The sequence below is a fragment of the Leuciscus leuciscus genome (assembly GCF_965113295.1).
Source record: "Leuciscus leuciscus genome assembly, chromosome: 1".
NCBI lineage: Eukaryota > Metazoa > Chordata > Actinopteri > Cypriniformes > Leuciscidae > Leuciscus > Leuciscus leuciscus.
The window spans coordinates 77,291,319-77,304,545 of NC_138725.1; the positions used below are offsets into that span (position 1 = coordinate 77,291,319).

At 39.3% G+C, this 13,227-nt stretch overlaps 2 protein-coding genes across 2 annotated transcripts; one reads left to right on the forward strand and one right to left on the reverse strand.

The window, feature by feature from the left end:
* Window positions 1-1,053: 1,053 nt before the first annotated feature.
* Window positions 1,054-2,597, reverse strand: LOC309500091 (uncharacterized protein; the record flags this gene model as incomplete). Its single annotated transcript, XM_082171657.1, has 2 exons — window positions 1,054-1,966; window positions 2,374-2,597. 2 exons carry the CDS (start codon window positions 2,595-2,597, stop codon window positions 1,054-1,056), a joined length of 1,137 nt encoding a protein of 378 aa, XP_082027783.1.
* A 1,830-nt stretch (window positions 2,598-4,427) lies between these two features.
* LOC309512293 (inactive serine/threonine-protein kinase 19-like) lies at window positions 4,428-8,024 on the forward strand. The gene is made up of 2 exons (XM_082187812.1): window positions 4,428-4,948; window positions 7,249-8,024. Exons 1-2 carry the CDS (start codon window positions 4,895-4,897, stop codon window positions 7,489-7,491), a joined length of 297 nt encoding a protein of 98 aa, XP_082043938.1. The 5' UTR covers window positions 4,428-4,894; the 3' UTR covers window positions 7,492-8,024.
* The last annotated feature ends 5,203 nt before the right edge of the window (window positions 8,025-13,227 follow it).

The window sequence follows — 13,227 nt, forward strand, 5'->3', positions numbered from 1 at the left end:
ATAGGCTGTGTAATTTTGTTTAACTTAAAATGGGCTGAACATTGTCTGTGCTTTTCAGTGGAGGAAGTGAAAAAAAAGTGGAGGGACCTCCGTGATGCCTTTGTGCGGTATAGGAGGGAGGACCAGTCCAGGCGGGTAAGCGGGGCTGCTGCCTCTCAAAAGAGGCCCTGGCGTTATGCCCAGATAATGTCCTTCCTCCTGCCGTTCATCACGCCACGGAGGACAACCTCCAACCTAACTGAGACAGAGGTAGAGTCCCAGGAGGGAGAGGGAGAGACCCAGGAAGGAGAGGGAGAGAGCCAGGAGGGAGAGGAGAGAGAGGGAGAGAATCAGGAGAGAGAGGGTGAGAACCAGGAAAGAGAGAGAGTCATGAGCGTGCGCCCACGCGAAATAGAGAGCACACCAGACCTGTCAGGGGAGCGCAGGCGTAGGCGACGGGTTGTCTCTAGCCCCTCAGCATTTGAGCAGAGGATTGCCACTGCAATTGAATCTGCCAATACACCACAGGAAAAAGAGCCAGACCAGGCCTTCTTGGACAGCCTGCTCCCCGCCCTAAAAAGGATGTCTCTACAAAAAAACGCTGCTACAAAGCTAAAAATACACCAGCTGATTTATGAAGCTGAATTTGAGTGTAAGTATTTTGTTGTGAATGTTCTTACACTGGCATTGATAATGTGTAACATGCTGCCATCTCACCTTTTAATTTTTATTTTGTTTTTCAGAATCTGGTGCATCTAGACACAGACAGACAGACACACACACACACACACACACACACACACACACAGACACACACACACAGACACAGACAGACAGACAGACACACACACACACACACACCATTAGTATAATATCATATCAAATAAAGTTCACTTTAACTATTATTCAGTACTGTGGTTTATTTTTGCAAGAGAGAGAGAGAGCTAAAAGGGACAGCGACACACACACAAACACTAATAGAAAGCGTTTGTAGAAAGTGCACGTGATTATTTGAATTGCAATTTATGACATTGTGGTTGGCCCTTAAAAGGGCCTTTTGGTCATTATCAGCAATTATGATACAGGATCATGTCGGTGGAAACCTCCCGCCTCAGAGGAAAAGTAGGTCGTATAGGCCTCTCTGACACGAACTGCCTCCGCGGTGGAATTATTGGCACCTTGTCGGATGACACTGGGCAAGACAACACTGGGGGGTGGGTTGGGCGCTCGATTCTCCCTTGGTCTATAGGGGCGTGTTGGGGCATCACGGCGAAGAAGGTTGTGGAGGACACAGGTTGCCTTCACGCACACCTCCACATTGTGTGGATGCTGCCACATCACTCTATGATAGATCCTGAACCTGGCTGCCAGCACACCGAAGGCTTGCTCTACCACCATTCTTGCCCGAGACATGCGGTAGTTGAACATCCGACGGCGTCTGCAGAGGTTCCTTCCAGGATATGGACGCATCAGGTGACGGCGCAACGGGAAGGCTTCGTCCCCCACAAAGGTGTGAGGAAGTGGCCCGAGATCCTCTGCTCCAGGGATGATGGCATCTGGTGGGACTCCCAAGGTGCCTTCCTGGAGTGCGCGACCAAAGGCAGACTCCCTCAGTGTGCCTCCATCACTCCCGCGACCATAGGCACCCACATCAATAATGCGGAAGCAGAGGTTGGCATCGACAACCGCAAGGAGCACGATGGAGAAGGTCCCCTTATAATAAAAAAAAAGGGAGCCTGAATTGGGTGGTGCGACGATCCTCACATGTTTCCCATCAATGGCCCCTATGCAATTGGGGAAGTCACGGTTAACCAGGAACTGCTCTGCAATTTCGTGCCAATCACTCTCCTTTGGCACAGGCATGTACACATTCACTAGCTCCTCCCAGATAGCCTTGGCCACCTCAGGCACAATGAGAGACACAGTGCTCCAGCCCACTCGGAAGCGGTAGGAGAGGGAGTGGTAGGAGTCACCAGTCGCCAGGTGTCTGAAAGAACATAATTAAAATATTCATAATATTTATCATATTAACAATAATAATACATATATACATTTATTTGGCGGAAACCTTTCTAGATACAGAAAGATTTTACATGTTTATGGGCGAAAAGAAGAAAATGCAATAGGTTTTAGCTTCATAGAAATACAGTTAACAAAATAGACTATAACAGTATTGAAATAACCAAATGACTTGATGATAAAAAAGTCTAATTATTTTCCCATTTATACAATTCCATCATGTAATCAGTTCTGTGTGGTTTTAATTGGTTAAGTTAAAAGAAAAAAGAAATACTGCGCTATGCATAGAACAAGAAAAAACGACAATATGCCTATTATCTATAATGATGTGATTATGTGTAATATCAAGGAGATAGAGACAAACTAGAAACTCACCTTAGACAGATGGCTAGGCGTTCTGCCGGAGAAATACATCTCCGAAGCCGGGTGTTGATCCTCTTGATCCGTGGACCAACACGGTGGAGGATTTCGTCAAACTGACAGCACGACACCCTGAAATACTCCCTGAAATCCTCACCGTTGTTCAGACGCAGCTCACCCACCAGGCGGTGAAACTCCCCGTACTGATTCCTCTCCGCCAGGTAGTATTTTACCCACATAGATCTCTTTTTTTTTTGCTTGCGTCTCCAGTATAGGAGAGCAACAGCAAGAGCATTGACAAGTCTACGATTTGCCATAATATAATTTTCTGGCTGTATGTGAATGAGCGGGATGATGGAAAATGGCCACAATATTGAATTGTACAATATTTAAATATTGAATTATTTAATTGTATTAACTGCACTAATTACGTTATAAAATCATTAAAATAATAAAATGACATGACAACTAATCGTTATAAAATCATTATTTATTTTATTAAAAGTTAAGAATTTAGGTTTGTTTATCAGTACCATAGCAACGCTAACTTCCGCTGGAATTGTCGGATAGGAACCGTCCGTAGCCTTTCGCAAGAGTTCAATTTTTTGAACGCATCCGGATGGCCAACGGACCGCACCGCACTCGTTCGCACCCGGTTCGGACCCATTCGCATGCGGTCTGCGAATCTCCATAGGAAATGAATGACTTCCGGTCGTTTCGCTGCCGTATCGGAGCTGATTTCAACTGCCAGTGTGAAGGCGGCGTAAGGGTTTCATGATGGAGGGCTCCTTTACAAATAAAGAGGTCTACAGGCTACTTCTAATAATTATGAATGTCATTAAAGCATGATTAATGTAATATAATATATTTAAATAATCCTGAAGTATGATTTGTTAAATCATGTAATACAGGGCTGCCAACTCTCACGCATTGAGCGTGAGACTCACGCAATTGACACTTTTCACACGCTCTCACGCCACACATCCATTTTCTCACGCACAGAAAAATTGCGGAGCAAAGAGGTACTTTTAATATTAAACTAATTATCAGCTCTTAGATTCCGTCAATTTTATTACGAAATTCAGACAAAAAATACGTTTGGCGTTTGTAAATGTGACGTGACAGATCGCTGAGTGTCTCAGTTCAAGTGCACGTGAACCGATCAGCTGTTACTTTTTTATTTAAAGATGCAGTACAACTTACCGAAAGTATACATAATATCGACCAATTAGTGTTTTTCAACCACGGAAAGAGGTCAATATATAATAGCAGGAGAACAATTATGTCACATAACGTTACATTTACCTCAGGAAAGCCATTTAATGACCATAGCATGTTAATTGAATAGAAAAAATAGCTAGAGAGGAGATTTTGCTGAGCACTATATTACATATTTATTATATTTTTACTTATGTCATTAAATAATTGTTATTATAACAAAAACTGAATTATATTTAATTTCATTTGTTATTTTTAACCTTTAATAATACCAGCAGATTGGGCCCTCTATGTTTACAGCATTAGGTGAGATTATTTTTTTAAATAAAATTTAAAATAAACATGTATCCAAAGTAGTCAATACTGAATCAAAATCGGAATCAAATCACAAGAATGGAATTGAAATCTTGACATTTTTGTCAAGCAATAATAAAAACTGTATCCTACCAGTCATTGTACAATGTAAACATTGTAACATGTTGTCACTAAACTTCATAAAATTCTATTTAGTTACCAAATGTTTTGACAATCAATTGTGATGCAATATTTGTTTTTACATAACCCATCTCTGGTCTCTGATTGGTAGGCTACGGTCGGAGTGTATGGGAACTGTTGATTCGCGGCCAATCAAATGGCTTTAAAGTCTATCACAACCTAACCATATAAGAGACACTGATTAAGGTCAATAATCATAATACTAATCATATTGTATTCTATGTAAGGGTTAATTATCCCGCTTTTTACATGGCTACCTACCAAATAAATCAATAATTTGACACAAAATATTGATTTAAAAAGGAGTTTATTGATTTTTAAAATGATAATATTGCTTCCGCTAAAGTTCCGTCTCTACAGTTAATATCCTGCGTCCATAACAAAACCATGAAATAAAAATAGACATTAAATTTTGTTGCTGTTCTTTTCTTAACCACGTGATCAGGGGAGAGCGCGAACGCAGTCCCCCACTACCATAAATTATGCAGTCGAGATTCCCACATTTGGGGAATTCGCAAAGGTCAACGCAGCCTATGTGCAATGGCTGAGTCTCGCCTTGGGTGAACCACCGTCTTGATCATGGTGTCTCCCCTGCCAGGTAAGTATGAGTTACTCAGCGAGTCTGAGGGAGAGTCACTTCCGCAAACACGAGTCTCAGTGACGGTGAGCTGCACTAAAGTCACTCCACACGAGTCAACGGCATCTAGATGAAGATTCATGTTTCCGCGTGTTTCCGTTAAAGTTTCGCTGTTAGTCGAGCTTTTAATAGCAGCAACAACAACACAAATGTTTCGTTTTATTTTGTGGCGAACAATTTCCCGTGATGCAACACAAGCGTCCACCAGCCAATGGAACAACAGATGTTCAAAATCATAATGTAAGAACTCAATAATAAGATTATTGAAATCTAATTCGAAAGAAAGGGTTAAACAATTCACCTTTTTTAGGGTACACTATTTGAAAGATATTGTTTTTCATCAGTTTTATTATTAAAAAGCAACAGTGACGTAAATCACGCATCATCGCCTACATCACTTCCGGGAAATTAAAACAAGGGGCGCGCAAACAAACTCGCAGGATTTAGGATATTTTACTATTGGAACCATAGACATTATACATTGGAACAATCAGATCTGTGTGTGAGCGTGTTGTTTAAAACAGTCCGCCAGAGGGCAGCAGACGCACTCATACATCCTAAAACCATCGAAGAAGAGTCTCAGTCAGCGTGTGTGTGTGTGTGTGTGTGTGTGTGTGTGTGTGTGTGTGTGTGTGTGTGTGTGTGTGTGTGTGTGTGTGTGTGTGTGTGTGTGTGTGTGTGTGTGTGTGTGTGTGTGTGTGTGTGTGTGTGTGTGTGTGTGTGTGTGTGTGTGTGTGTGTGTGTGTGTGTGTTTGATGAACTGTCAGTGGAACAAACATGCGAGCTCGAGTGACAACACTAGAGTTTCTTAGAAGATATTATTGAGAACACACCTGTGTTTCGATTTAAGTCACTTCAGCAGGGATATATGACATGTATAGACGGTTAAGCGCTCTTCTTAGTGAGTAAACAGCCGCTATATGAGTGAAAACAGATAAATTATCTCTGTAAAGAGTGAGAAATGAGCAGAAAGCGAGCGATCTGTTTTTGTGACAAATTAATATTGTATTTTTGTTCAATCCATATTAAGTTCCTCTAATTGTAAAGAAGCTACAAAAGAATGTCTCTGCCACATTATGATTAAAGTCACCATGAAATCAAATTCGACAATTCTTTCGTTTTTTTTATTCATGTCCCACGTAATCTTTAATCAGAATAACATCCTCTTGCAGTGATATCTCTGATGATGTGTTTTCTGGCGCGAGGGCGGGGCAACCTGTCACTCACATGAGATCCACCAATAGTAAACCACAACCATCCAATGATTCCCCATGGCCAAAATCAAGCCCCGCCCACATTTGTTCTTGTTCCGGAAGCCGCTTCACTATAATATACGTCACAATAGGGAAGAAAAGACTCTCTCGGCTTCTGTTTCATTCCGACTTTTAAGTAAAACTGAAATATAATGTTCAAACGCAAATTACTTTGTCAACAGTAATTATTTTAATGGGGTTGCAAGTATCTTAAAGGGTTAGTTCACCCAAAAATAAAAATTCTGTCATTAATTATCTCACCCTCATGTTGTTTCCTCAAATTCCTCAAAAAAGGGTGAGTAAATAACGACAGAATTTTCTTTTTTTTTAGGTGAAATAACCACTCAATCAATATGTAAATATATTAATATGCTACTATACACATGCTATTATAGGCTTAAAATACTACACACCGTTTTATACAACATATTTCTGAGTTAAATGAACACAAATGTGTGAATCTGATGCGGTGCTAGATGATTTCATCCATGATTGGTCCAGAAAGCTTATTTTATTTCATTTTTATAATATTTTTCTATTTTTTAATGCAATATTTTTTGGAGATTTTATTTTATTTACCTTTAAATGACAAGATTTGATCGATAAATAATAAATAAATAAATAAATAAATAAATAGTAATTTAAGCACATCCCTCACATTATTTCAACTTAAATTCAAAATAACTCACAATTTTATGTATAACCCTTTTAATTCAGCTCAAAATATCTTACATGGGGTGTGTTTGTCGACCTCTTGTGGGAAAATACTAATATAACATGATATTTCATGGAGCAAATGAGCTGTTCCTCTGGGTCCTAAAGTCAGTTTCTCTTCAGTACACATTCAGATACACATGTAGATGTTATAAAATAAAAAAAATTGGTAAAGTTTTAGCATTTTTGGTTAGAATTTTGAGCATTTTTAGGGTTTTCTGTGTGTACTGAAGCATTACAGTCATTCCTAAGGGGGTCAAATTGACCCGCGATCGAAGGATTTGTTACTTTTTTTAATTTCAACCACAAAACTCCTCAAATCAATTCAATTTGTTTTTGTGTGTATTCGTGGTTTAAGTGCGACAAAAGTCCAAGGGTCTTGGACCCCTCCTCTAATGAACACTTTTTAAAAGTTTGTTTCGGGTCGAAAGGACCCGAGGGAAGGATGAGGTTTAAGTAAGTCACTCAAACGGGTAGATTGGTCTAATTTGAAAAAGTAAGCCTGATTACTCATTGGCTAACTGCTAGCTGGTCAGACTAGCTCTTAACTGTGTTTCTCCTTTTCCTGCTCAGAATGAGTTGAGGGCGAGCGGCGAGCTGTTGATGTCCCAGCTGGGCTTCGACTCGGAGGCTTTCGCTCTGGTGTTCGCTGAAGACTACAGAGCCAAAGTCCAGCAGGGGGAAGCCGGAAGAGAAACGCTGGAAACTGTGGAGAAATCCCTGGATAAACTAATTCCCGGCTGCTCCGATGATCTGAGCTTCAACAAAGAAAAGATGCTGAAGGAGTTCCACTTCACGGACTCTGAGATCACGTGAGGACACAAATGTCCCTCATGAAAAGAACATATATTTCCCTATGTATGAATGATCAATATATTAAATGGTTTAACAGTATATTTCAAAATATTTATGTATATCAGTATATTTGAAAATACACAGAATATTGTGCAAACATTCATTGTGTCCTTAAACGCTCGTTTTTTGGGGTCGACAGATTATAAAAACTTATTTCTGGTTTTTTTAGCTTGTTTGCTGTACATCTTGTCACATAGCAGCTTTTCGACATTGTTTTGTTTTTGTTATAAGTCAGAGGCAGCCTCTCACAATGCAAAGTCAATGGAGACAGTTGGATAATCGGCAATAATGATGTTTTATCAGTTATTAGTAAAAAATAAAAATAAAATGCTATTATGACAGCTTTAACCTTTCCGGGAATGTCGTGCTAGATGTATGCATCATCTTTTGTGTCAAATTCTTACAATTTAATCAGAAATTTAAATTAGAGTAACAAGACACAATAGAGCTGATGAATTCAGGATCAAAATTAATCTTTGCAATGCTCACTTGGAGTGCATAATGACTTCATTAATAGCCAGAAACGTTTTATTAATTCATTTATTGAAACACTTCATTATTATTATTATTATTATTATTATATAAATGTATTATATTATCAAAAAACATTTAGGCGTTGTCAGGCTTTTTATTTGTGCTTAGTTGATAAAACAACAGAGCTGTAAACATTTGGGGTTTTGACCTGCCACAAGATGGCACTGTTTTCAACATTCCTGATGCTTCCAATCTTTTCCTGAAACAATCGACAGCTCATATGCATTTTACATTTTTCGTAATTTACGCAATGTTATTCAAATTGGAAAACCTCATAAAAAACAAACAACCCTGTAATGTAATGTAATGTAATGTAATGTAATGGTGTGAATGCAAAGAAGCACACAACAAGATATCCAAACAAACAGTCTTTAATAATATGTAAAGTACTTAGAACATTTAGAAATGGAAAACAATCAGAACTTAAGAAAACAAAACCTAATCAAAATCAAAACACAAACACATTTTAAGCCTCAGTGTTTTCAACGTCTAGGGATTCTGCGGCTTCTGCGGCTTCTGCGGCCTCGATAAGGTCCAGGGATTCTGCATCCAGGGATTCTGCATCCTCGGCTGTATCCACGGCCTCAAGCTTCAGCACACGATGATGAATATGCTGGACTTTTAATGTAATTGTCAGCTGCTGTACCAAGTCATTTATATTGCCATGCTAAAAATGGCTTGGTACAGCATAGTCTTCTAGTTCACTGACCAACAGGATGAGCATATTATCATCATCCTCGGACACTCCGATAATTGTCTGCACTGCTTCAAGGATCTGGCGCTCTACGATCTGGTGAAAAATAAATAAAAAACATTAGGGTTAAGGACGGTTAGTGTTACAGTTAGATTATTATAAACAGTAAAACATTTATCGATTACGATTCACAATATTTCAATGCTTGCAGATTAATTATTTGTTCTTATTTTTTTATTAATGACTGTTTACTTGTCTTTGATAACCTTTGAAATTTATATTTGTTTACCTTGACAGTCGTATAGTTGGAGTCGTCAAATGTTCCTCCTCCATTGGGCCGAATGTTTGCTCTTAGGTGGCTGACCTCCACCTTATCCCCGACGTACAGGTCCATCAACGCCTCTTCTCTCCATAAAGTTACCTCCAGAAGTTTTGTTCCAGACCTCAAAGAAAGGTCCAGGAGGGGATATTACTGGGCCCGAGTTATCCTGGCCACTTGAACCTGGAAAATAACAGCCCAGTGTCACAGATGAGTGTTTCTCAGTCCTGGTCCAGGTATCCCCAACACTGAATATTTTCTATGTATTCCCAATTAAGGTTAATTCACCTAAATGTGCATCTCAAATAAGAGTGTTAGGGTAGGCCTACTCTAGGACTGTGATTGAGAAACACAATTATAATAGCTTACATTTACCTAGGTTAAGTAAACCAGGATAATGTACTAGATATTCAATTGTGCTTTTAAATTCACTCACTTTCTCAGTATTTCCCCACAGACTCAGGTACCCAGGGCTAGTGAAGATCTCCTGTTCTTCCCCCAGGAGGACAGAGGACCTCTTTAGCAGCTCTCTCTGCCTCCTCGGTTATGGCCAATGGGGAGGTTTTAAATTTCCTGCCGGCCATATTGTTTTGAGAAGGTGACATTTTTGATGATATACGACCCACCCCTCTTCAAACTCTGGGTCACTTCCATTTTTTATTGAGGTGTACCATCCATGTCTGTCCATCAGTTATGGCGTGTTCACACCAAACGCGAATTTAAGCTCGAGCGGAAAATTCGCATGACGCTTAGTTGCGCAAGCCAATCAACGAAGAGCTCATTGATATGTCCGGTTACTATCACTGTTGTCGAAAATGGAGGAGCTAATTATTGTGAACCCAGACACGTCGGCGATTGGCTTTCCTCCGTATTTGGGACTTCCACAACAAGTACAGAGCAGCAATATCATTTATTTCACACATGACGGAAAAATTATGGCAGAAAGAAATTGTGTTGATGTTGATGATGACGACACACTCCTTTTCGCGGGATGTTTTTATTCGCGAGTGACGCGGAAAAAAAGAAAAACATCTTTTCACAGGAATTTATTTATTCATTCATGTTGTTTTATTTATAGCTTAGTTTAGATTTATTTATTGAAAGTCAATGATAAAATTTCTAATGAAGTTTTACCTCAGAAAATGAACTCAACCTTAGCCATAACCCTATAGACGGCCCCTTTTCCAATCCCTAACAGATTTTTTTTATTTATTTAATATTTACATCACAAGAAATGTTAATCAACTTCCAATAAATTAATCGCGTCAATACATTTCTTGTGAAGTAAAGATGAACCTTTACTTACCTACCTGTAAAAAGAGCAGCCTCTGACAGGATTCAGTTTTTAAACTTCATACTCTGACAGGACTTCTCTCTTTTTTTACTCAATATTTCACAGGAATTTATTTATTTATTCATGTAGTTGATTTATATATTGAAAGTCATTGATAACATTTCTAATGAAGTAAAGTTTTACCTCAGAAAATGAAATTTCCTGTCAGCTAATGGATAATGGAAAGGGCTTTTTTTCCCCTGACTTTGTTATTTTATTTGTATTTATTAATTTATTTCTAAATTAAAATGTCTAAATACACAGTGTTTCAAATACATCAATACATGTTATATCTTCCGTCGTCTCACCTTTAAATCCAGCAGGGGAACAATAGCGCCTCTCTGGTAAGCTGGAGAACTGCTGCGCACTGAAGAAGACTCTGGCTGTGCACGGGGACTCCTGCTGCGCGCACCCTTTGTGTGTGTGCGCGCGCGCGTGTGCGTGTTAATATCTTTAACTGATAAATCATTTTAATTATATTATTTGTGATATGATATTATTTGTGATTCTATGCTATTATCAGCATCTCCTGCGCTGTCTGTGTGTGCGCGTTTTGATAAATATTTTTAACTTGTAATTATTTTTATTTATTGAAATAAATATTTTAACTTGTAATTAATTGTATGTATTGTAATTAAAAATTTTAACTTGAAATTAATTTTATTTAAAACAAAAAGGCTTTGCACAGCTTTTGTGAGCACGCTTTTGATTAATATTTTTAACTTTTAATTAATTTTATTGTAATGGGTATTTTTAACTTGATTAATTCTTATTTATTAAAATAATTTTTTTTTATTTTTTTTTATTTTTTTTGTTCTCTGTCTGCTGTCTTTGGCATCACAGTCACTAGTGAGAGGTTTGAGACTGTGCATCCAAATCACACATTATTACTATATGTGACCCTGGATCACAAAACCAGTCACGACTCGCACGGGTATATTTGTGGCAATAGCCAACAATACATTGTATGGCTCAAAATTATCAATTTTTCTTTTATGCCAAAAATCATGAGGATATTAAGTAAAGATCATGTTCCATGAAGATATTTTGTAAATTTCCAACCGTAAATATATAAAACATGTATTTCTGTGAGTGAATGCAGCACAATCATGAACATAAATGGAGAACTTTAAAGGAGACTTTCTCAATGTTTCGATTTTTTTGCACCCTCAGATTCCAGATTTAGATTATAGTTGTATCTCTCGGACAAATATTGTTCTATCCTAACAAACCATACATCAATGGAAAGCTTATTTATTCAGCTTTCAGGTGATCAATAATAAAAAAAAAAGAGAGCCATGTGACTGGTTTTGTGGTTCATATGGCAGGCGAAAAACTGTGTGTGACAAAAGTACGTCTGAATTCACAGTAGGCCCTAGTCGAGAGTTGGCAGAAAGTCCCCGGATGAGCTACTACTCATAGACAGTAAAATAGCTACTACTTCCAGTGAGATTCATGTTCATATGATGGACACTTTACCTTCCCATGAGGCCAAGGGAGAGGGTTTATGAATGACAGTGAAGCAACTGACGCTGGTAGATCACATGATAACGACAACGTTGTGAATGTACATACTATATAGATATAGAACACACTTTTTTAGTTCCTCATTGCAGTAATGAAGTTTTATTCACGGCTGGGAGATCACTGGTCACAACCATCCGCACGTGGCGGCCATCTTGCCACAGACAGCTCGCTCACTCGTTTAATGGTGCATGTACTTTTAAATAACCATAACTTGCTCAATTTTCTACCGATTTTCAAACGGTTTGGTTTGTTATAAACGTCAGAGATGTAGTTATGACACTGCATACATACACTGCATACATATGAATAATTATAACATACATGTTCAAGCATTCGGAATTATAGCCACGTTAATAACGTTTTTTAGAAACCAAACCGTTTGTAAATCCGTCAAGATTTCAGCGAGATAAGAGGATTTGTGTGCGTGCTGATGGTGAGTGATTCACCTTACATTAAGCCTGCCTGTGACAAGATGGCCGAACGGTGATGCCGGAAGTGACTGCGCCATAAGACATCTAGCGTTTATATATGATATCTATGGTCACAAAGCGAGTCTCCCAGTACAGAAAGATATGTGTATTCGGTTGTTAAGTCGTGACGTAACCACTCTCCGATAACGCTCTTTCCGGGTCCAAAGTCCAGGTCCTCTCTACCTACCTACCGCTTTCGCTAGTGTTTTGGTTGTTATTGAGTGTTTTTACAATGCCGCAGTGCTGTGTCCCGTGTCCCGAGCAAACTCACTTCAACCTCGTAAATCGTACTCGGTTACTAACGTAACCTCGGTTCTCTCTAGAGAGGAAACGAGTACTGCGTAATATCTTACGCTAGGGGAAATCTCTTTTCCGCGAGATACTGAAGCCAAAAAATTATCCTTAATTTTGAAATAATGTAAAACGCGTTGCGGCAGCATGCAGACATAGGCGAGACAGCTCGCGCGCCTATTGGCTGCCCTGCGGCAACTGCAGCAGCCTATCGATAAGGCCCTATCGTGACGTCATCACCAATGGGGGCGCTTCGCGCCCCATACGTCACGTCCCGCCGAAACGGGCGTGGCCTGGGGCTATAAATATAGCATCGAAAGGCTAGCTTACCGGTTTTTCATCGCCGGAGCGAACCGGAGCGTGCGCAAGCACGGCAAGATACGCAGTACTCGTTTCCTCTCTAGAGAGAACCGAGGTTACGTTAGTAACCGAGTACGTTCTCTTACGAGAGGTACTCTCGTACTGCGTAATATCTTACGCTAGGGGAAACAGTGTAAAACGCCGTGCATGCTATGATCCAGCACCAAAG